The sequence below is a fragment of the Chiloscyllium punctatum genome, chromosome 44, assembly GCF_047496795.1.
Source record: "Chiloscyllium punctatum isolate Juve2018m chromosome 44, sChiPun1.3, whole genome shotgun sequence".
Lineage (NCBI taxonomy): Eukaryota > Metazoa > Chordata > Chondrichthyes > Orectolobiformes > Hemiscylliidae > Chiloscyllium > Chiloscyllium punctatum.
In genome coordinates, this window is record NC_092782.1 from 38,554,324 (window position 1) to 38,576,389 (window position 22,066).

Consider the following 22,066-nt stretch of genomic DNA (forward strand, 5'->3'; position numbering starts at 1 on the left):
CAATAAGAGTTTTCTGGGGGTGAAAGAAGAGACTTTGGGGGTTTTACAAAAGGTGAATAAGGCCAAGCTGCTGAAATTAGCAGACAAGCTGGAGTTGGAGCTGCCTCCTTCCGTGAGGAAAGAAGAGATAATTACAGCAATAGCTCAGCATTAAAATTTGTGAGAAATGCCATCAGAGTGTTTAGAGTTAGCTAAAATTTAATTGAAAATGAAGCAGCTTGGTTAGAGGCAAAAGGAAACGGCCAAAGAAATTAAGCTGTTTGAATCATGATTAAAAGCAGAGGAAAGAGAAAAAGAACATATCACTGTAGCAGAAGAACAAGGCAGAGAGAAAAGATAGGAAAGGAAGAAAGAGAAGGAATTTGAACTTCTGAAATTGGCATTTCAACAGGAAAGTCAGCTTAAAAGGATGGAGATGAAGGCTGAAGGTAACTTAATGAGGAAGACAATGAGGATGAGCAATCCATGGTAGCCAAAGGCCTGGTGAGAATCTGTTTAAATATATTTACACATTGTCTAAATTTGATGAGGAGGACATAGAAGTCTTTTTCATCTCATTTGAGAAGGTGGCTAAACAAATTCAGTGACCAATGTCCATGTGCGTTTTGTCGATCCAAACAAAACTTGTAGGTAGGGCTTGTGAAGTATTCGCATCACTATCAGAGGAGGTATTGAGAGCGTATAAGGATGTGAAGAAAGCCATTTTAAGTGCATATGAGCTTGTGCCAGAAGCCTACAGACAACATTTCAGGAATTTCAAGATGGACCTTGGTCAAATCTACATTGAGTTTGAAAGGATCAAACAAAGTAATTTTGATAGGTGAATAAAGGCATTAAAAATAGAGCAAACTTATAATTCTCTTAGAGAGACAATTATTTTGGAAGAGTTCAAAAATTCACTGCCTCAGGTAATGAGAACTCATGTGGAAGAGCAGAGAATTAAAACAGCAAGGTTAGCAACTGAAATGGCTGATGATTATGAGATGGTCCACAAACCAAAGGTTGGCTTCCAAAATCAAATTCAATGAGGGATAGAAGTTGGGAAAAGAAAAATCCTCACGTGGATAGGGAAAGGTAAATCTTGGTGAAGATCATAAGAATAACTCACCACAGGGTAAAAAGGAAACCCTTGAAGGGCAAAGAGAAGTGAAAAAGCTCTGGTGTTTTCACTGCAATAAAGTAGGACATGTAAAATCACAGTAGATTAGGAAAAGCACTGGGAAACCCGGTGTAGGAAAACAGGATAACCCAATTAATTTTTTTTAGAGTGGTAACAGAAATCACAGTGGATGCTAAAAAGTTGCACCAGAGTGTACAACCGGGTCAGAGGTTGGTAAAGGAGGAAATGCCAGATCTTCTTAAGCCATATACCTGCAAAGGTAAAGTTTACTCGCATAGGCCAGGAGCAGCAGGTAAAGACGGTACAATATTAAGAGACACAGTATCCTCACAATCTTCGATGTTGAAAGATGAGGCAATATGAACTTCTGAGGGACTATTGCCAGAAAATGTGCTAGTAAAGGGAATTTATAGTGAGACAAGAAGCGCCCAACTATGTAGAGTGAGTTAGAGTGCCCAGTAAAGAGTGGAGAAGTCATGGTAGGAGTACTAGACAAACTCTCAGCTCAAGAAAACAATTTGTTCTTGCTACCGATATAGCTGGTTCATAGGTAGGAGTGCTGCTTACTGTGGTTGAAAAGCCAGTGGAAACTCAGGCAACTGAACTGTGCAGGACACATATCCTGGCATTTTTCCTGACTGTGTGGTAATGAGGTCACAAAGTCACCAGATGAAACAGGAGAGATCAAAGAGTATAGATAAGATGTTGAGGTGAAATTAGCAGAGACCCTGTTTGATCAAATGGTTGACACAAAACAGGAGCAGAAAGATGGCAAATCTTTAGTTCAGCGAAATTAACTGAGTTATAGCAGAGAAATGAGAAACTAAACCAATCGTATAAAAAATATACATTGAAGAAGTATCTAGATGTATCAGGTATGCTACTATTTTAAAAATGATGTCTTAATGAGGAAATGGAGACCACATATATTCAGGCAGATGAGAAATGGGCAGAAGTTCATCAAGTCATATTACCAGTGGGTTATAGGAAGGAGGTGTTGCAATTGGGGTATGAGCTACAAGTAGGGGGTCCTTTAGGGGTAAGAAAACTCAAGCTAAAATACAAAAACATTTTTACTGGCCTGGACCGCACAAGGATGTAGTTGAATTTTGCTAGACACGTCAGGTAATTGGAAAACCACAGGCAGTAATAAAATGTGCACCTTTTATATCTATTCCTGCATTTGAGGAAACTTTTACAAGAGTTTTAACTAATTGCATAGGACCCCTACATAAAACAAAAAGTGGGAATCAGTATTTGTTAACAATAATGGATGTGCGCACTAGATTTCCAGAGGCCATTCCATTGTGCAATATCACTGCTAAAAGGGTTGTAGAGGAGTTACTCAGATTTTTCACTAGGTATGGACTACCCACAGAGATCTAATCAGATCAAGGGTCAAACTTTACATCAAAATTATTCAAGGAAGTAATGGATAGCTTAGGAACAATTCAAATCTACTGTGCATCAACCAGAATCACAGGGAGTGCTAGAAAGGTGGCATCAGACATAAAAGCCATGTTGAGAGCTTATAGTCAAGACTATCCAGATAAAGGAATTCTGTTTATACTTTTTATGATCAGAGAAGCACTAAATGAATTGACCAAATTCAGTTCATTTGATATAGTGTTTGGACATATCATGAAAGGACCGCTAAAATTGATTCAGGAGAAATTGGTAATCAGAATTCAGAGACCACATTTTTAGACTGTGTCAGATTTTAGGGGATGATTAAATGAGCAGGGAAGTTGGCTCAACAGTGTTTAAGCATATTACAGCATGCAATGTACCAGGAAGCAGACAAGAAATCAAAAACTTGCAATTTTGGTATTGGGATAAAGTATTAGTGTTACTTCCAATGATAGGTGAACCTTTAAAAGCAAGGTTTAGTGAACCTTATCAAGTTGAAAGGAGGTTGAGTTAGGTGAACTATTTTATAACAATGCCAGACAGAAAGAAATCTCAGTGCGTCATGTGAATATGCTCAAATGGTATCTTGACAGGGAAGGAAAGCAAAAAGGAAAGTGTGTTATTGGTTACAACACAGAGTGAAGAACAAAGTTCAGAGGATTCTGAATTGGACATTCCTCAAATTATACTGGATAATGAGGTAATTGTCAAAAATTGGGATAAATTATTGAGTTACCTTCCAGAGAAAAACTGGTATGACCTGAAAGAGTTATTACTAACACATGGGGAAAAATGTGGAAATAAACTGGGAAGTACTAACCTAATTTGCATGATATAGTTATCGGAGATGCTGTTCTGATTAAGCAACATCTTTATAGGTATATCCCCCAAAAGTTGGCACAAGTTCAAAAGGAGATTGAATGCATGTTCCAAAACTTGGATGAGAATCAGAGGTGATTGATGGTGGGAGTAAACCAGAGGGAGTAAACCAGATTGCAATAGAATTTAATATGCATGTTTGTATGATTATTGTCAATGTAATGTATATATCTGTTGTCATTTACGAAAAGTGTAAGATTAAGGGGGTTTTAAAATGAAGCCATCTTTGAATATTGATGGGTTTTCTTTAAGGGGAAGGGGGGTAGTGTGATAATGCTGCTCCTTTAACAAGGTTATGTTGTCCTTGGGTTTCTCAGAGGTTCCAGAGTGCCTGGTTTAGATGTGCTTTACAGCCAATTTGATTATAGCAAACAGATACTGCCTCAGACAAATTGAAGTTAGTTACAGAGACTGGAGTTCACCTGAAGTAATGTGTCAAAACCAGATGGTACCCAATGGTTACGTGTGGACTATCGCAAAGTCAATGCAGTTACAAAGACTGATGCATATCTGATTCTGCATTTGGAAGACTGTATTGAACTCACCAACTTATATTTCTAAGTTGGACTTTCTCAAAGAATACTGCAGGTACCTTTGTCCGAAACAGCAAAGACAGTTTCACCTTTCGTAACATTGAATAGACTGTATCAATTTAAAGTCATGCTATTTGGAATAAAAAATGTGCCAGCCGCATTTCAAAAACTAACCAATGAGGTCATTTCCAGATTACCCATTTGTGTAGTTTATATTGATGATCTGTGGGTGATTTTTAGTCACACATGGAAGGAACATTTGCAACACTTATCAGAATTGACTTCGGGAGGTAAGCTTGGTGGTAAACCTGGCTAAAAATGAATTTGCCAATGCCCAAGTCACCTTCCTGGGCCATGTTATTGGAGATGGACAAATGGCCCCAATGAATGCAGAAACAAAGGTAATTGGGGAGTTTCCCATACCATCGACAAAAAAAAGAGCAATATAAAGATTCCTGGAATTGAGTGAATTTTATCAGAAATTTTTGCCAAATTTTAGCAGTCTGGCTGCTCCACTCACTGTATTACTAAAGAAAGGCAAGACATTTCAGTGGACAGCAGACTTTCAGAAGGCATTTGACAGACAGAAAGCTGTGTTTACCACTGCCCCAGTGTTAACCACCCCTAATTACGCAAAGCCATTCAAGGTGGCCATCGATGCAGCAGATGTGGGTGTTGGTACTGTGCTCTTACAGGAGAAAATAGAAAGACCTATCAGGTGTTTTTCCAGAAAACTGAACATTCATCAGCAGAAATATTCAACAGTTGAGAAGGAGACTTTGAGCTTGGTGTTGGTGTTACAACATTTCAACGATTATGTTACCAGTAATGTGTCCGAGACAATCATAAACACTGATCATATTAACCCACTGAAGTTTTTGGAGATACTGAAGAACAAAAATTCCAGATTGTTTAGATGGAGTTTGTTGTTACAGCCATTCAATCTGAAAACTGTGCTTGTGGCAGAACAAGAAAATGTGATTACCAACGCATTGTCGAGACTTGGATGAGAAACAGAGGTGATTGGTGGTGGGAGTAAACCAGATTGCAGTAGAATTTAATGTGCATGTCAGCATGGTTATTGTCAATGTAATGTAGATATCTGTTGTCATTTACTAACAGTGTAAGATTAAGGGGGTTTTAAAATGAAGCCGTCTTTGAATATTGATGATTGTCCTTTTTTAAGGGAGGAGGTGTGATAATGCTGCTCCTTTAACAAGGCTATGTTGTCCTTGGGTTTTTCTCAGAGATTCCAGAGTGTCTGGTTTAGATGGGTTTTAGGGCCAATTTGATTATAGCTAACAGATACCGCCTCAGACAAGAGGCTTTCAATTTTTTTTCAAGTGCTCATTTAAAATGAAAGTGGAATGGCCAGTTCTGCCAGCTCAGCTTTTTCCTGGCTTGGTTTGATTTTTAGCAGTCTGGCTGTTCAAAGCTGCTGGTCAGTTGTTAGCTGAGGATCCAAAAGAAACAGCTGCATGGAAAAAGGTGGTTCATGTTGAATCTCTCTGCCAGCTCTTTCTTTCCTGTTAACCCCTGTATTTGATTTTATCTTCTTTGCCAAGGGATATTTATGGGATTGTTGCAGGAATTTGGAAAAACGTCACTAAATTGGGATAATCTGGGTTTTCATATAGGTTATATTATTCTGTATCTTCTCTTTTGTTTGTGTTTCGTTCAGTAATCTGTAAATAAACTGAGGGGTTTTGACCAGCTGCATCACACCAGGAATATCCATTACACACCTGTTCAAAACAACTAGAAAAGCTAGGGTCTGGGCTACCTTCTTGAAATGTTTTGAAGGGGTTTGACCTTGTCCATAACAAGTAATTCGGGTATTTTTGTAATTTATTTATTGCACACAAAATGAAAGAGAGCTATAAGGCTATAACTAAATTGAAAAAGTTATATTCCTTTAACATCATAAAGCATTTGATGAGCATCCAATAGATACTATAAATGAAGTAACGTTTAAAGAATAATATCTTTATTGTTGTTACTAAGTCACACTGGACATGATTTTATATTGAGGATAGCATGACTCAGGCCAAACATTATGATATTCAACTGAGTCATAGAGTGATAGAGATGTACAGCATAGAAATAGACACTTCGATCTAACTAATCCATGCTGACCAGATATCCTGAATCAATCTAGTCCCATTTACCAGCACTTGGCCCATATCCCTCTAAACCCTTCCTATTCATGTATCAATCCAGATGTCTTTTAAATGTACTAGCCTCTACCACTTCCTCTGGCAGCTCATTCTATATACACACCACCCTCTATGTGAAAAAATTGCCCCTTAGGTCCATTTTAAATCTTTCCCCTCTTGTTTTAAACCAAGCTCTCTAGTTTTGACTCCCCTACCCCAGGAAAAAGACATTAGCTATTCACCCTATCCATACCACTCAAGATGTTATGAACCTAAGGTAACCACTCAGCCTCCAATGCTTCAGGGAAAATATCCCCAGCCTATTCAGCATCTCCCTATAGTTCAGACCCCCAACTCCGGCAACATCCTTTTGAATCTTTTCTGAACCCTTCCAAGTTTAATGACATCTTTCCTATAGCAGAGAGACCATAACTGAATGCAGTATTCCAAAAGTGGCCTAACTAATGTCCTGTTACAGCATCAACATGACATCCCAACTCTTTTACTCAATGCACTGACTGGAATAGCATCATATGATTGAATATAACAACTTCTTTAGTCCTAGACAACCACATGTATAGGAAAGGTCAACAGCTGAAGCAGCTTAAGCATTGTGCTTTAGAGGTTAAGTACAGGCCTTTGTGGTGTGGTAGTAGTGTCCCTGCTTCTGAGCCAGGAGGCCTGGGTTCAAGTCCCACCTGCTTCAGAGGTGTCCAATAGCATTGCTGAACAGATTTGGCCTACAATATGACTCCAGATCCACAGCAATGTGGTTGACTCTTAACTGCCCTTTGAAATGGCCTAGCAAGCCACTCAGTTCAAGGGAAATTAAGCATGGGTAATAAATGTGATACCTGAACACCATGAAAGAATTATAAAAGCAAAAATATCAGCTTAATCTTGTGTAAACTGTCTGCTACCCAGAAGCAGCGTTAAGCCTAAATATTACTGAAATCACCACAGATTAATTATTTATTATTTGCATTAATTTAAGCCAAAAGCATCACAAGAACCATAGAATTTGCTTCAGAATCAGAAAATTCTGGATGGGAGTTAAACAAATGTTTAAACCATAAAACTATTGTGCTTGACTGTTTTAACCTGCTGTTTTATATTATTAAATGCGAATAACAAATAACTACATATGGTTCACTTGATAGTATTTATTCTGAAGAACATCATATTTACATTGGTTCCCATGTTTTCATTGATTGGGTATGGTTTTTGACAGTAAAATAATGTCTGCACAGAACACTGCAAAAGTCCTCCATTATTGCTTGAAAGGAACCAGTGGGGAAAAATAAAGCCTAACTGTGATGGTGACTTTCACAGCCACTGGTAGAAGTCTTTTCAGCAAATCATAGAATCATAAGAGGAAGCTATTCTATACATTAAAAAATGATCTTAACAGTCTGCCTTCTTGAAAATAGTTATACATATTAAACTTAGATTTTGTTGAGATGGTTTAGATGCCAGCTGGAAAAAATCTCCATGAGTAAACTATATTGATGAATTAGAACTTCTTAACATAGGCTAGGACAAAAATATTTGTGGAGACTAGTCAACTCTCAGACATTTTGATGCAAGTGTATCAATGTAGAGTCATGAGTCATCAATAAAATGTAATTAAGAGGCAATATTACAATTATATAGAGAGAACTGGAAAGAAACAGAAACTCTTAACAAGGTTTTGAGAGGAGACATTGTGGGTGCAGCAGAAAACTGAAAAATGGACCCAGAAACAAGATGACCCAAAGCAGGACACAGTAAGATGGGCACAGTCACAGATGAAGGGCAACACCAGAGCTCAGGTAAGGCATGGAGGATAATTTGCCATCCCAAGAACATTCCAGGTGATCATTCCAGCAGATCACATCAGATTCAGGAATAGGAGGTCTGGAAGGAAAATGTATAAGAATAGCTTTGGTCTTAGACAAAAATGAATAAAAGACAATGTCAGTATATCATTAGATGCGTGGGGATCACTACAAGTATTGTAGTTGCAAGACAGGACATTGATGAGAATGCAGCATCATGTGAGGAAGTACTAAATGCCGAAGTGGCCTTTTGGATATTGCAATTTGGATATTGTGTTGAGGGAACTGGCCAGGACATAATGAGAAGATGACAACAATCTTTAAGAAGCCAATCAGAATTCAGAGATACCACTGATCATGCAGAGGTCGTGGCTTACAAGAGAAAATAAGCAGTATTTTTTTGAAACCAGGCATATAGCAAAATGAGAAGGCAGAAGAAAAACTTCAGTCCACAGAGCAGAACAGAAATTCAGAATCATGCTATAAGTTCACCAAATTATCCTCAAGCAAATGGAAAAGCTAAGCAAGGAGTTTGTGTAATGAAAGCATTATACAAGCAGAACAAAAAGATCTAAGTCTTGCACTATTAAGCTAGACACCATCATCGCTTTAGCATAGACTATCATCACAGCTATTTATGGGTAGAAGGTTGAGAACAGAACCTCCACCTTTGTCTTAGAAACTAAGCCAAACGTCACTGAGACTGGCCATAATAGAGTGAAACAGCGAGAAGAAGAGCAAAGAAAAAAACAGGCTAGAAATGTTAGTATAGTGTACGGAGTATGAGTTATCATAGCTACAGTTCACAAATGAATATGGGTCAGAAATCAACACATAGAAAGTCTGATCATGGAGAAAAACACAGCAACCAAAATCATACAGGGTTGAAATAGATCAAGGTTTAATAAGACAAGCTGAAGGTTGAAAGAACACAGCAAGCCAGGTAGCATCAAGAGTTGGGGAAGTCAACGTTTCAGGTATAACCCTTCCTCAGGAATGGAGGCGGGGTAGGGGAAGCTGCAGATACAGAGGGGAGAGGGTTATGGGTGGGGAAGGGCATAATGGTGAGGTAGTGATAGGTGAATACAGGTTGTGAGTACAGCCTGGTTGATTGATGGGAGGAATTACTCTGGTTGATTAGATTAGATTAGATTAGATTAGATTACTTACAGTGTGGAAACAGGCCCTTCGGCCCAACAAGTCCACACCGCCCCGCCGAAGCGTAACCCACCCATACCCCTACATCTATATCTACCCCTTACCTAACACTACGGGCAATTTAGCATGGCCAATTCACCTAACCTGCACATTTTTGGACTGTGGGAGGAACCCGGAGCATCCGGAGGAAACCCACACAGACACGGGGAGAACGTGCAAACTCCACACAGTCAGTCGCCTGAGGCGGGAATTGAACCCGGGTCTCCGGCGCTGTGAGGCAGCAGTGCTAACCACTGTGCCACCGTGCCACCGTTGGTAGCGGAAAGGAAGATGGTTGGTGGAAGGAATGTAAGAGAGGAGACAGGGTTGGAAAGGGAATCAGGAGATACGTGGGAAGGTTATTTGAAATTGGAGAACCCCATGTTGAGTCCTCTGGGCTGTAGGTTGCCCAGGCGGAAGATAAGTTGTCCCTCCAATTTGCAATCCAAGGTAATGGAAGAGGCCAAGGATGGACATGCCAGAGAGGGAATGGGAAGGGGAATTGGAATGAGCAGTGACAGGGAAGTCAGCCTGGCCCTTACAGCCGCCTTAGTTTATGTTTGATCTCATTGATGTACAGAAGACCATATCGGGAACATTGGATGAAATAAACTAGGTTAGAGGAGAAACAGGTGAAGCTCTGTTTCATCTAAAAAGACTGTTTAGAGCCCTGGATGGAGGTGAGGTTTTGCCTCTTTTATGGTTGCAGGGAAATGTACTGGGGGTTCAGGGAGGTTGGGGGGGCAGGGTTGGGCTTTGGTGTGGAGAGTGGTGTGAACCAAGGAGCGACAAAGGAAATGGTCCTTGCAGAAGGCAAAAGGGGATGGGGAGGGGAAGATGTTCTTGGTGGTGGGGTCTTGGTGGCATGTGAATCTCTGTTTCACCTGGAAGGATTGTTTGGGGGGCTGGATGGAGGTGAGGGAAGTGGTGTGCTGGCAGGTTTTATATCTTTTATGGTTACAGGGGAAGGTAAGTGTTGGATGGGTTGATGGGGAGAGTGGCATGAACCAAGGAGTGACATAGGGAAGGGTCCTTGCAGAAAGCAGAGGGTGATGGGGAGTGGAACAAGCTCTTGGTGGAGGGGTCTAGTTTGGAGTTGGCAGAAGTACTTGAGGATGATACGTTGAATGCGGAGATGAGTGGAGTGGAAAGTGAGCTCAAGAGGGACCCTGTCTTTATTATGTTTGGAGGGGGAGTGGTTTAGAGCAGTGGAGTGGGGAATGTAGGAGGTAAGGTGGAGGGTTGTCTGGATAACAGAGGGAGGAAAAGCACGTTGTTTAAAATAGATGGACATCTGGGATGCTTGGGAATTAAATGTCTTCTCATCAGAGCAGATGCAATGGAGATAGAAGAATTGAGAGAACGGGATGGACTTTTTGCAGGATGGGAGAAGGTGTAGTCCAGGTGGTTATGGGAGTCTATGGGTTTATAGTAAATGTCAGTCTGTAAACTTTAGCGTGAGATGGAAATGGAAAGGTCAAGAAAGGGAAGAGAGGTGTCTGAGATAGACCAAGTGAATTTAATGGCAGGGTAGAAGTTGTTGGTGAAGCTGATGAACTGCTACAGTTCAGCTTGGCTACAGAATGCCGCACCAATGCAGTCATCGATATAATGGTGGAAGAGTTGTGGAATAGTACCTGTGTATGTGCTGAAAAGTGTCTGTTCGATGTAGTTGACAAAGAGGCAGGCATAGCTAGGGCCCATGCAAGCGTCCATTGCCAACCCCTGAATTTTGAGGAAGTGGACAGAGTTGAAGGAAAGGTTATTGAGGGTGACAACTAAGTTGGCAAGGTGGAGGAGGGTATTGGTGGAGAGGAACTGATGGGTCTGTTGGAGAGGAAGAAACTGAGGGCTTGCAGGCTGTCATTGTGGGTAATGGATGTGTGCAAGGACTGCACATCCATAGTGAAGATGAAGGACTGGGGGCCGGGGAGCTGGAAGTTTGAAGAGGTGGAAGGCATGGTTAGTGCCCTGTATGTAGATGGAAAGTGCCTGGATTAAGGGGGAGAGAATGGAGTCAAAGCAGGAAGAAATAAGTGCGGTCAGACGGAAGCATGCGAGACAATGGGTTGGTTGGGGTAGTTGGGCTTGTGAATGAACCATAAAAGATGCAAAACCTGCCAGCACACCACCTCCCTCACCTCCATCCAGGGGTCCAAACAATCCTTCCTGGTAAAACAGAGATACACCTGTCTCTCCTCCAACCTAATTTACTGCAGGTTGCTCCTGATGTGGTCTTCTATGCATCAGTGAGACCAAACGTGAACTAAGGTAACGTTTCACCAAGCATCTCAGCTGGGCCATAAAGCCAGCCTGACTTCCTGATCACCAGCCATTTCAATTCCCTTTCCCACTCCCACTCTGACATGTCCATCCACGGTCTCCTCCATTGCCCCAGTGAATCAGACCACAATTTGGAGGAACAACATCTTACCTTCTGCCTGGGCAGCCTACAGCCCAGAGGACACAACATTGAGCTCTCCAATTTCAAATAACTTTGCCACCCATCTTCCGACTCCATTTCCAGCTCTGTCTCCTCTCTTCCATTCCTCCCACTGATCCTTCCTTCCAGCTACTAACCAGATTCATTTCTCCCATCAACCAATCAGGCTGCACCCACCACCTGTATTCACCCTTTACTACCTCACCATTCTGCCCCTCTCCCCCCCGCCCCCCCCCCATCCATAACCCTTCTCCCCCACCCTCTTTATCTGCAGCTCCCCCTAGCCTCACTTCCATTCCTGAAGAAGGGTCATACCTGAAACATTGACTTCTCTAACTCGTGATGCAGCCTGACTAGCTGTGTTCTTCTAGCCATCTGCTTGTCTACTTTGGATTCAACATCTGCAGTTTTTATTTGTCTCTAACAAGGTTTAATAAGGTACAATTGTAAATCATTGATATTATAAGAAATTTTCAAAATGTGGAACTGTTTCTCAGACAAGGAACAAGAAAACGGTAAAGTACTCAGACACAAGAAAGGAAGAGTGCAGAGCATTGAAAGCTTCAGAATGAAGCCAGAGCCAGATTAGGGAAACTAATTAAACCACTATAAAAACTAACTCTGCGATGTGCAGGATTTCTTTGGGTTATGGGGAGGGGGGGTAGCCTGGAGAGCAAAAGAGGCTCATAGGGGAGATAAAGAATTGGAAAGAGGGGCTGTTGTGAACAGGGGCATGATTGTTGTCCTTACTACTTCCTCCCCTACCTATTCTCACTCCCTGGTCCTGAACACCTTAATCCCTTTTCAGCACGCTCAAAGCATCATTGAAATTATATGTGATGACAAAACAGGCCTGGAACTGTGCATTTTCAGATTAGTGAGCAGGCCTCAGCAGAGTTGCATGTAACACCAAAGTTGCACACAATCTGGTGCAGCCTCAAACATTTGCTAGAAAGAGGGATGGTGTTGGCAGCAAGGATCAGGTTTTGTGAGGGGGTCCAAAGACAAAGCTTTCTACCTTCCCAGTATTTAATTGGAGGAAATTCTGATCATTCAATACAAGGTGCTAAACAATCTGCCAGACAATTAAAGAACAGGAGAGGGACTAAATAAGGTAGAGAAGGGATACAGCTGAGCATCATCAGCCTACATTTAGATGATGAAACTATGATTTTGGATGATGATGATAACGATGGGCATAATGTCGATGAGAAAAAGGAGCCACACCAGAGGTAATCATGAATGATCAAAGACAGAGGCCGTTGCGGTAATACTATCTGTAAATGTATAGATAAGAATTAAACTAGGCAAACTTAGTCTCAGCATTACACCAGGTACAATGGCAAGAATACAAAAATAGAATGATATTATTTTAGATATGACAAGACAATATTTTGAGATCTAACAGAGTTGCTAAAATGTTGTAGTGAATTGATCAGTCTGACATTATTAAATATTTCTATATTTATCATGCAAAAGCAGAGTTCTTGAAAAGCATACATATATTCAAATGCATTATAAATGTTCTAAAGGTACATGGAAACTTTGAATTGGACATACTGATAGACAAAAAAATTCCATACCTCTGTGCAATTTTCAGCAATGATAAATCAGTAATATAAATGCAGTTGCTTAGATTTAGTTCTCTGAGCTTTGAAGCTGAGGGACTATCCATAAAATATCTTATGCCTCCATCAGTGATACTACAACACAAAACATTTATATTATTTATCTGTATGTACGTCTATTTATACAGGAGTATGTATTCATCAAATATCACACATCAAATTAAGTGCAAAAAAAACTTAAGGAAACTTAAGATCTGAAAATCCTGAAATTATGAGCAGTTAGAAATTGCCTTCCATTGCTTGTAATAGTTAGAACTGCTTGAATCAGTATTCTTAGAACCATAAACTAGATTTGCAGCTAAACATTACAACTATAATTGGGTTTATCAGGGTTGGAATGGAACCTCCGCCCACTATCCCAGCTTTCTTATTTTAAAGGCATTGATTCAGATTGAGGCCTTCAGTAGGTAAGAGTTTGATGAAATTGAAAACTAGAGAACTAAGATGAAACTGTCACCATTACAATACTTTTATGCCTTCTTTTGTCTAATCCCAGGGATTTTCACCAATCTTTCAACTAGCATTGGGCATTATAAAAGGGTAAATGGAAAGGCAATGAGCCATGAAGCCATGTTGCAAATTCATGTTCACACTTGTAAACAGTAGACACTGAAGAGGTAACCAATGAGTTCTGGTTGACTTGAGAGTTTGCAAAAGATCTCACTACCACATTTACCTACCTTTTCTGTAATCATCTCACCCAATTTGGGGCATGCTAGTAGAATAAAATCCTGACCTGCTAATGATGTACAGGACAAAAACATGGACCAAACTTTCTTGCCACTTTGGTGTTATCCTATCCAAATACAACAACTTGTCTATGCTGAGACGTCACAAACCTGAAACATAAGGTTGAAATTAATAATGTCCCTTGAAGCAAAAAGCATGGCAGTCACGACTATTTAATCAAGGGAAAGGCCTGGCTTCAGTCTCCTCATGATAAGAAAATCTGAAAGACTACCAAGCAAGCCGTGTTGAATTTGTTAGTAGCTTCCTGGCGGTCACTCTGCCTGATTAAGGACTCAGCATCAGGCTGAGGGATGGCTACTTGAAAAGACAACCCTATCCCTTACCTCTGGCATTCCTATTCTCCCTCTCCTATGTTTGCCATCCAGCAATACCCATTCTCCCTTTACTCATCTTTAGCCTGGGTAATAGAATCGCAATTTTTCACTCTGGAGATAAATGTTAGACCAGTAAATATTGATTGCAGTAAAATCCCACACAAAATGGTTATCTTAAATATAACAGTCAGGATATTGATAGGAGAGCAAAAGACTATTAAAGACTAGGCTACAACACAAATACACCTGAACTAAGATTTATATCACAGAATTCAATTGCAATGTTGGTGCAGATAGTCTGTTTGGCCCCAACAAAAAACTACAGAGAAGATAAATTTGAGCTGGGTAACACAGGATAGAACCTTTTCTTTAATAGGTTCTATAGTCATGGTCTTTCGGGGGATTTGCACTTTTGAACTTTGATATGTTGAGAGGGAACCTTCTACATGTTCAGCGTAGAATCTATCATGGAGCTCCAGGGCAAGTATACGCTCTCAGTCTCAGGGAATTTGATTTTTTTTTAAAAAGAGAGTTATTTATGTATTCCTTCAAAATGTGCTTATTAGAGACACATTTAAGACCATTATGACAGCACACAGCATAGTATTCTCTAGTCCTTCAGCCCAAACATGTAGGCTATGTTTACCAGCATCTGGAGGCAAGCAGGTACATAAAGTACATCCTAATAACATAGTTATGAGTCTACCGACAATATTTAAATTGGGTGACCTATAACAGACCAGAGGGCAGAAGCAGCTTCAGTTCAAACAGATACACTGCTTAGGAGCCTAATAGTAGTCAAAGTAGCTGGAAAAGGCTTTGAGATTTTCCTTAGAGTTCAGTGAAAAAAGTCAATGAATTTGTAGGTGTGCGAAGAGGATCAGATCTTGTGAATGTATAAAATTTCACTGAAAGGACACCACTTTATACCTCATCAGTTGATTAAGACATATTAGAGTGAAGGGTACGAGTGATATGTCACTTAGGTTGAGTGTCTGCAAAATATATTGTTGGGTAAACATTATTCTTGCTGTTTATGATAAGATGAATCCAAATTGTCTTTTAGCATTGAATTTTTCTTCTTTCGTGTAATAAACTTATGTTCTTTTGTGAACAGTAAATTGGAAACTTTGTGTGAATATATTCAGTGACTGACCACCAGAATGCCTAAACTGCAAAAATAAAAAGTTAAAAACTACACAACACCAGGTTATAGTCCAACAGGTTTAATTGGAAGCACTAGCTTTTGGAGCGCTGCTCCTTCATCAGGTGATTGTGGAGTACACAATTGTAAGACACAGAATTTATGGCAAACCTTTGCTATAAATTCTGTGTCTTACAATTGTGTATTCCACAACCACCTGATGAAGGAGCAGTGGTCCAAAAGCTAGTGCTTTTAATTAAACCTGTTGGACTACAACCTGGTGTTGTGTGATTTTTAACTTTGTCCACCCTGGTCCAACACCGGCATCTCCAAAGCAAAAATAAAATTTATGCTCTTTCAAGCAAGGTTTCACTCTTGGTTCTGACCTGTCCTTCACTACTGTCAATTGAGATCATAACACAATTTAGAATTTAAACAACACCCTTAATTAACATTGCCACATCTATTCCTTTTCCTTTTGTAAATATTTTCTTGAAAATATTTGACAGCCAGGAATATTAAGAACCTATTCTTGGCTTTGGGTGTCCCAGTCTCTGCTAATGCCACCACATAATAGTTCATGCAGACTACTCATAAACATTATTACTTATAACACATACATTAGTATATACACATTTAATAATTCTTTCCTTTTCATATTTTCTTCCATTTGGATCCTGAAATTTTCAGGTTGTTTGTCATTTTGTTGCTGTTTATATCTCTGTTCTCTAATCTTATTGCATTAAGAAGATAATGAATGGAATGTGTGGCTGTGAAAAGTGGAACAGGATGAAAAGGTTCATATTCATGGGGAACTGAGATTCTCTTAGAGAATAAGATACCATGAGGATGCAAGTTTTTACTGACAGTTTAAATGGCACTGTTTGAGAGGTTTCAAACTAACACAGAGGACACTGGTTAGGGAGAATCAGAAAGGAGAGCCATATGAGTTTTCTTTAGCACAAACTATATATTTCTAACTTAGATATAAAGGCAAAGATTAAAACATAATTTTTATCAATAGAAAGACAGGATTTAGTATGCTATTGATTAGGCACAAAGAGTATCAATATTTTAAAAGATTATTACCTTATACAGTCTGAAATATTCAACACAGTGACATGTTTCAGTGTTGCCAAGGATTTCAAGCTATTATCTGTAATCCTTGGGCAGTCGGACACATAGATGTGATTCAAGTTTGGGCAATTTTTGCTGATCATTTTGAAAGATGCATCACTAATATGTTGATTACCTATTGTGGCAGAACAGTGGACATAAATTCCAAGATACTGCTTTTCTGATAGTTAAAGAAACAATTTGTACTAGATTTTAATGCATGTAAGAAATTGTAAAATTTCTCAAACCTTCAATTTTAACTTTAGTAATCCTCTTCCCCTGGACAAGAGCTTTAATAGCTGCATCAGATATGTGAGGAGAGGCAAGGAGTGAAATTGTAGTCAGGTTGTAATAGTAAGAAACCATGGCCTTTAAGAAAACATAATAAGTTAGTCAGCACTATCAGTTTGAGTTTATAAATTAAGGAGAAAAGAATATTGATTTTCTCAAGTGGCATAAAACATTTAGCATTTGGAAAATCTAATTTCTAAATTCCTTTTCTAGATGTTAACCCTTACTCTCAAAATATTGTTTTTTTTTAATTTAGCACCTACTGCTTAAACAATCTTCATTTTTTTTTGTGGAAAAACTAAGCAATCTGGTCCACTTCCATAAAGATGAGCAGTTCTACTTTGAGTGTGCAACACAGTATTCTTTGAATTACCCTGTTTCTATGCTCAGTTATTTTCTTTCAGTAGCTCACCTAAGATTTGAAACAGTACCTTGGTGAGCCACAGCAGAAATTTCAATCCAGCAGACAGCTATACGTTCTGGCATGGAGTAATATTGGATTGGGCATATAATTCCTATTTACAATTAAGAGTTAGGAATTTGTCCATGCCTCTACCCTCACAGAATTGCAGACTCTTAGCTCTAGCAACAAATCAGAAGAAAACAGACAATATCGGGTGTAATGAGTTCCAGACCAATGGTAACTGTGTTACATTTTGCATCTTTCTGGAGTCTGATAACTTTGTAGTTATTGTCAGACTAACTAGCCAGCAAAACAATAGGGGCTCAGGCCCATGACCCACTTGAGTACAATGGCTATAGTTGCTGCTTGATGTAGCTGTTCATACTAGACCTCCAGCTATTCTTTAGAATATAAAAGATGATATGCAGGTGCCAAAAACTGAAACAAAAGAAGATCCAAATTGGACAAGACCTTTCTGTACAATGTAACTGACTAACCATATGTTACACTACTGTTCAAGTTGCACTTTGATATCACTAGACGAGATGAGGGAAAGGCACATTTAACTACATTGGGATAGCCATAGTGATAATGAAGAGAAGGTTAGCTTATGATTATTTTGATCTTTATCTTATTATAACTGGATGTTCACTTATACAGAACTTCACTATTTATGGAGATTTAAGATATAATTCACTTATTTGTGGCTGACTTAACCAAGTGTAAAAGATCACTTATTCTCCTTTTTTGGGACTATGGAAATGGAAGTTGGAACTGAAATACCAGGCAAGTTTTTTGTTTCGCAGTGTGATACAGTGTTGCTTTATGAAGGAAATTCTGCATGATAACAGACTGATTGTTTGAGCTGCAGAGTGTTGAAAAGTTATACGGGCAAGTGGCTGCAGAGAAAATTCCAGAGTCTACAAGACAGAAAGCATCCATCTTTCTCTCTCTCACACACTCTCTCTTCCATGCAGGAAAATGACAGAAAAGTGAAGAAAAGGGAAAGAATTCTAAAACAAGTAAAGGCTTAGGTTCACTTGATCAAGCACTAAATCAAAGAATGATTGTCACATGTCTATACTCTTTTTTTGAATCAGAAAACATAGTTATACTGTTTATCTTTTAGAACATAGAACAGTTCAGCACAGGAACCCGTCCTTTAGCCTATAATTTTGTACCGAACATGACGCCAAATTAAACTAATCCCTTCTGTCCACCCTTGGTCTATTTTCATGCGCTTATCTAAAAGTCCGTAAACGCTCATATTGTATCTGCCTCCTCCATCAGCCTCGGCAGTGTGTTCCAGACTCCAACCACTCTTTCCGTAAAAAACTTTCCACCTCTCACCTGCGTGACCCCTAGTATTAAACATTACAACTCTGGGAAAAAGATTCTGACTGTTAACCCTATGCGCGTACCTCATAATTTTATAGACTTCGATCAAGTCTCCCCTCAGCCTCCACCACTCCAGAGAAAGCAACCTGAGTTTTTCTAGCATCTCCTTATAGCTCACAACCTCTAATCCAAGCAGCATCCTGGTAAAGCTCTTCTGCACCCTCTCCAAAGCCTCCACATCCTGTAATGTGGCAACTAGAATTGATCGCAGCACTCTAAGTGTGGCTTAATCAAACTCATAAATCTGCAATATGACATCCTGACTATGGTACTCGATTCCCTGGCCAATAAAGGCAGGCGTGCCATACCCCTTTTTGATTGACTTAAACATGACTGAGTGTGTATTTTTTTGAGGATTTGAAGGGGTATTATTCAAATTACATTGCACTACATTAAAATCTTTTCATACTTTTACTACAAATTAAAAATGCTTCAATAAATAGAGATATTTTACAGTTACTGGCAAAACCTGGTGTAATTGCTTTCGTGCTGTGTAGCAGTCATATAAATTTTCATTTTTGGTGGTTTCTTTTGGGATTTTATACATTTTATGATGGTTAGTGGAACAGTGGGGCACACATATTGGTGTACTCTTCCCAGCTAAGACATGACAACTGGTGTGATCAAAAGGAATAACGATTGAACCACAGGCATTTTATTTGAAACCAGGGCATGCAAAACAACTCTTGTGAAGACACATGCCCTATTACACCACTTCGCTGCTGCCGTTTGGGAGTTTTTAGTTAAGTCATTCTTCATATGTGCAGTGGATGGACCTTCACAATCAAAAGCAGATGTTGACATGATTTTCTTCTCAAGAGAGCTCAAATTTCAGAGTGTGATTTTATTGTTCCTTGGTGGTCTGAATTTTGCTGGTGTACAGATCAACATTCTCTTAATTTTGGGTTTTGTATCCAAGAATTTTTTGTAAATTTAGGATTTTGTACCTAAGGTTGTGACAGAGAATGGCAACTTTGTATATGCTCCTGTACTTGAGTACATGTAACAATGAAAACCTAATCCTAATCCTAATTTTCTTGTTGGCTGAGTGGGCTTCGACATCTGAACTCTGCAGTGATTTCCAGAAATAGAAGTTATGGACACAACATCAGAGTGTCTGCATGAACATGTAGCCTTATAATGTAGAGGGACATTGGTGCAAATAATTGGAACTGAAGAGAGTGGGGCTGGAAAGTGGTGATATCTGATAAAATCGAGTTGAGGAATCTGGGGCATTTTATGAAGTGGCAGGTAGGAGAGGCCTGGGGCACAGATCAACTATCCTTTCCAAATGTTAATATCTGACGGATCAAACTTAATGTCTTTATTTAAGATTAAGCCAAACCAAGTGGTGGCTATTCATTTTCTCAGCACTTTTATATGGGGAACATAAAACGTAGTAGCAGAAGCAGGCCATTAAGCCTATCAGGTCTGCTCCACCATTCAATTAGATGATCTGATATTCTTCAACTCTACGTTCCTGTCATATCCAGACTATTTTAGAGTTAGTATTACGTAATGTGATGGGATTGATTAGTGATCTCAAAGTAAAAGATCCTCGAGAGAATAGTAATCACAGCATCATAGAATTTCAAATTCAATTTGAGGATAAAAAACTTAAGTCCCACACTAATTTTCTTATGTTAAACAAAAGCATGAGGACACGTGGACTGGACAGAAAGACTAAAAACTGAACCATGGATGAACAGGGGCAGATATGTCAGTAAATATTCAATTCCCCCAACTAAAATATATTCCAAAGAGCAAGAAAGATTGTAAGAGGGGAAATAGCAAAAAGTTAAAGATAACATAAAGGCAAAAGCTAATGCATACCATATTACAAAGATCAGTGGCAGAGTAGAGGATTGGGAATCTTTTAACTCCAATAAAGCATTACTTAAAAAAAAGCCAAGATAATTTCTAAAAGAAAATTAGCGCAAAATATAAAAACACAGCAAAAGCTTCTACAAGTATATAAAAAGCAAACAAGTAGCACAAGTGAATGTTGGCCTCTTAGCGAATGAGACTGGAGAATTAATTGTAGGGAACACAGAAATGGCAGAGAAATTAATATTTTGCCTCAGTTTTCACTGTGGAGAACACTGAAACCATCCCATTAGTAACAACTGATGCAGAGCTTATGGAAAAGGAAGATCTCAAAACAATCACCATTCCTAGGGTGAAAAAGTACTTAGTAATCTAATCAGATGAAAGGCAACAAGTCCCTAGGACCTGATGTTCTACAACTTAGGCTCTTAAAGGAAGTGGCAGCAGATGAATACATTGTTTATAAAATTCCAAAATTGCCTGAATTCTGGAAAGTTCCAGTGGATTGAAAAAATGCAAATGCAAAACACTTATTCAAAAATGGAGGGAGGCAGGAAGTAGGAAACTATAGAATAGTTAGTTTTACGTCAGTCAGTCAGTGGGAAATTGTCGGTATCCATTATGAAGAAAGCATTAATGGGACATTTGGAAAGTCAAAATGCAATCTATCAAGATTAAGTGATTTTATTATGGATAAATCACGTTTGACTGATTTGCTAGAATTCCTCAAAGATGTAACAATCAAAGTTGATGAAGGGGCACTGCAGGGTAGGATGTCTGGACTTTCAAAAGGCATTTGATAAGGTGCCACACAAAAGATTAACGTATAAGGTAAGAATCACATCGTGTTTGGGGTAATATATTAGCTTCAATAAAGGATTGACTAATCAACAGGAAATATAGAGTTGAGGTACATGGCAAGCTGTAACCAGTAGAATCTCACAGAGTTCGGTCTTCAACCACCAACTATTTACAACCTATATTAATGATTTGATTGCAGGAATAGAATGTTACTATAGCCAAATTTACAGATAACATCAAAATAGGTGGGAAAGTAAGCTGCAATGTAGAAAGAAGAAATTAGAAAATGGATAAGAATTGTTCAGGTGAACAATGGAATTTGACACAATAAGTGGGAGGTGATCCATTTTTGAATAAAATGGCAATGTATTATCTGAAGTGAGAGACATTTCAAAATGCTTAGGTGCAGAGAAACCTGGTCATCTTTGTGCACGACTGGCAGAAGGCTACAATGCAGATGCAGAAGGTAATAAGGAGGTCAAATGGAATTTTGGCATTTATTGCTAAAGGAATCAAGTATAAAAGTAGTGAATTGTTATTGCATCTGTATAAGGCATTGGTGAGATCACATCTGGAGTACTGCATAATTTACTTGAGGAAAGATGCAATTACTTGGGAAACAGTTCAGAGAAGGTACAAATGATTAATTTTTGAGATTAAAGGTTTGTCTTATGAAGAAGGATAGAGCAGTTTATGTCTAAATGCACTAGAGTTTAAAAGAATGAAAGCAAATTAATTGAGGTATATAAGATGCTGAAGAGAATTCACAAAGTAAATGTAGAATGGGCGTTTCCCCTTGTGGGGTAGTCTAGAATGAAAGGACATAGTTTTACGCAAAG

At 39.1% G+C, this 22,066-nt stretch overlaps 1 protein-coding gene across 2 annotated transcripts in view; it reads right to left on the bottom strand.

Annotated features, from left to right (window-relative positions):
- LOC140466890 (F-box and leucine-rich repeat protein 13-like) overlaps positions 1-22,066 on the bottom strand; it is a 110,594-nt gene that overhangs the window by 65,227 nt on the left and 23,301 nt on the right. For both annotated transcript variants that reach the window (XM_072562667.1, XM_072562666.1), the window contains exons 3-5: positions 16,756-16,876; positions 16,481-16,643; positions 13,139-13,258 (exon numbers count right to left, since the gene is read on the bottom strand). In XM_072562667.1, coding sequence (XP_072418768.1) covers positions 13,139-13,258; positions 16,481-16,643; positions 16,756-16,876 — 404 coding nt within the window. The remainder of the gene's footprint in view (positions 1-13,138; positions 13,259-16,480; positions 16,644-16,755; positions 16,877-22,066) is intronic.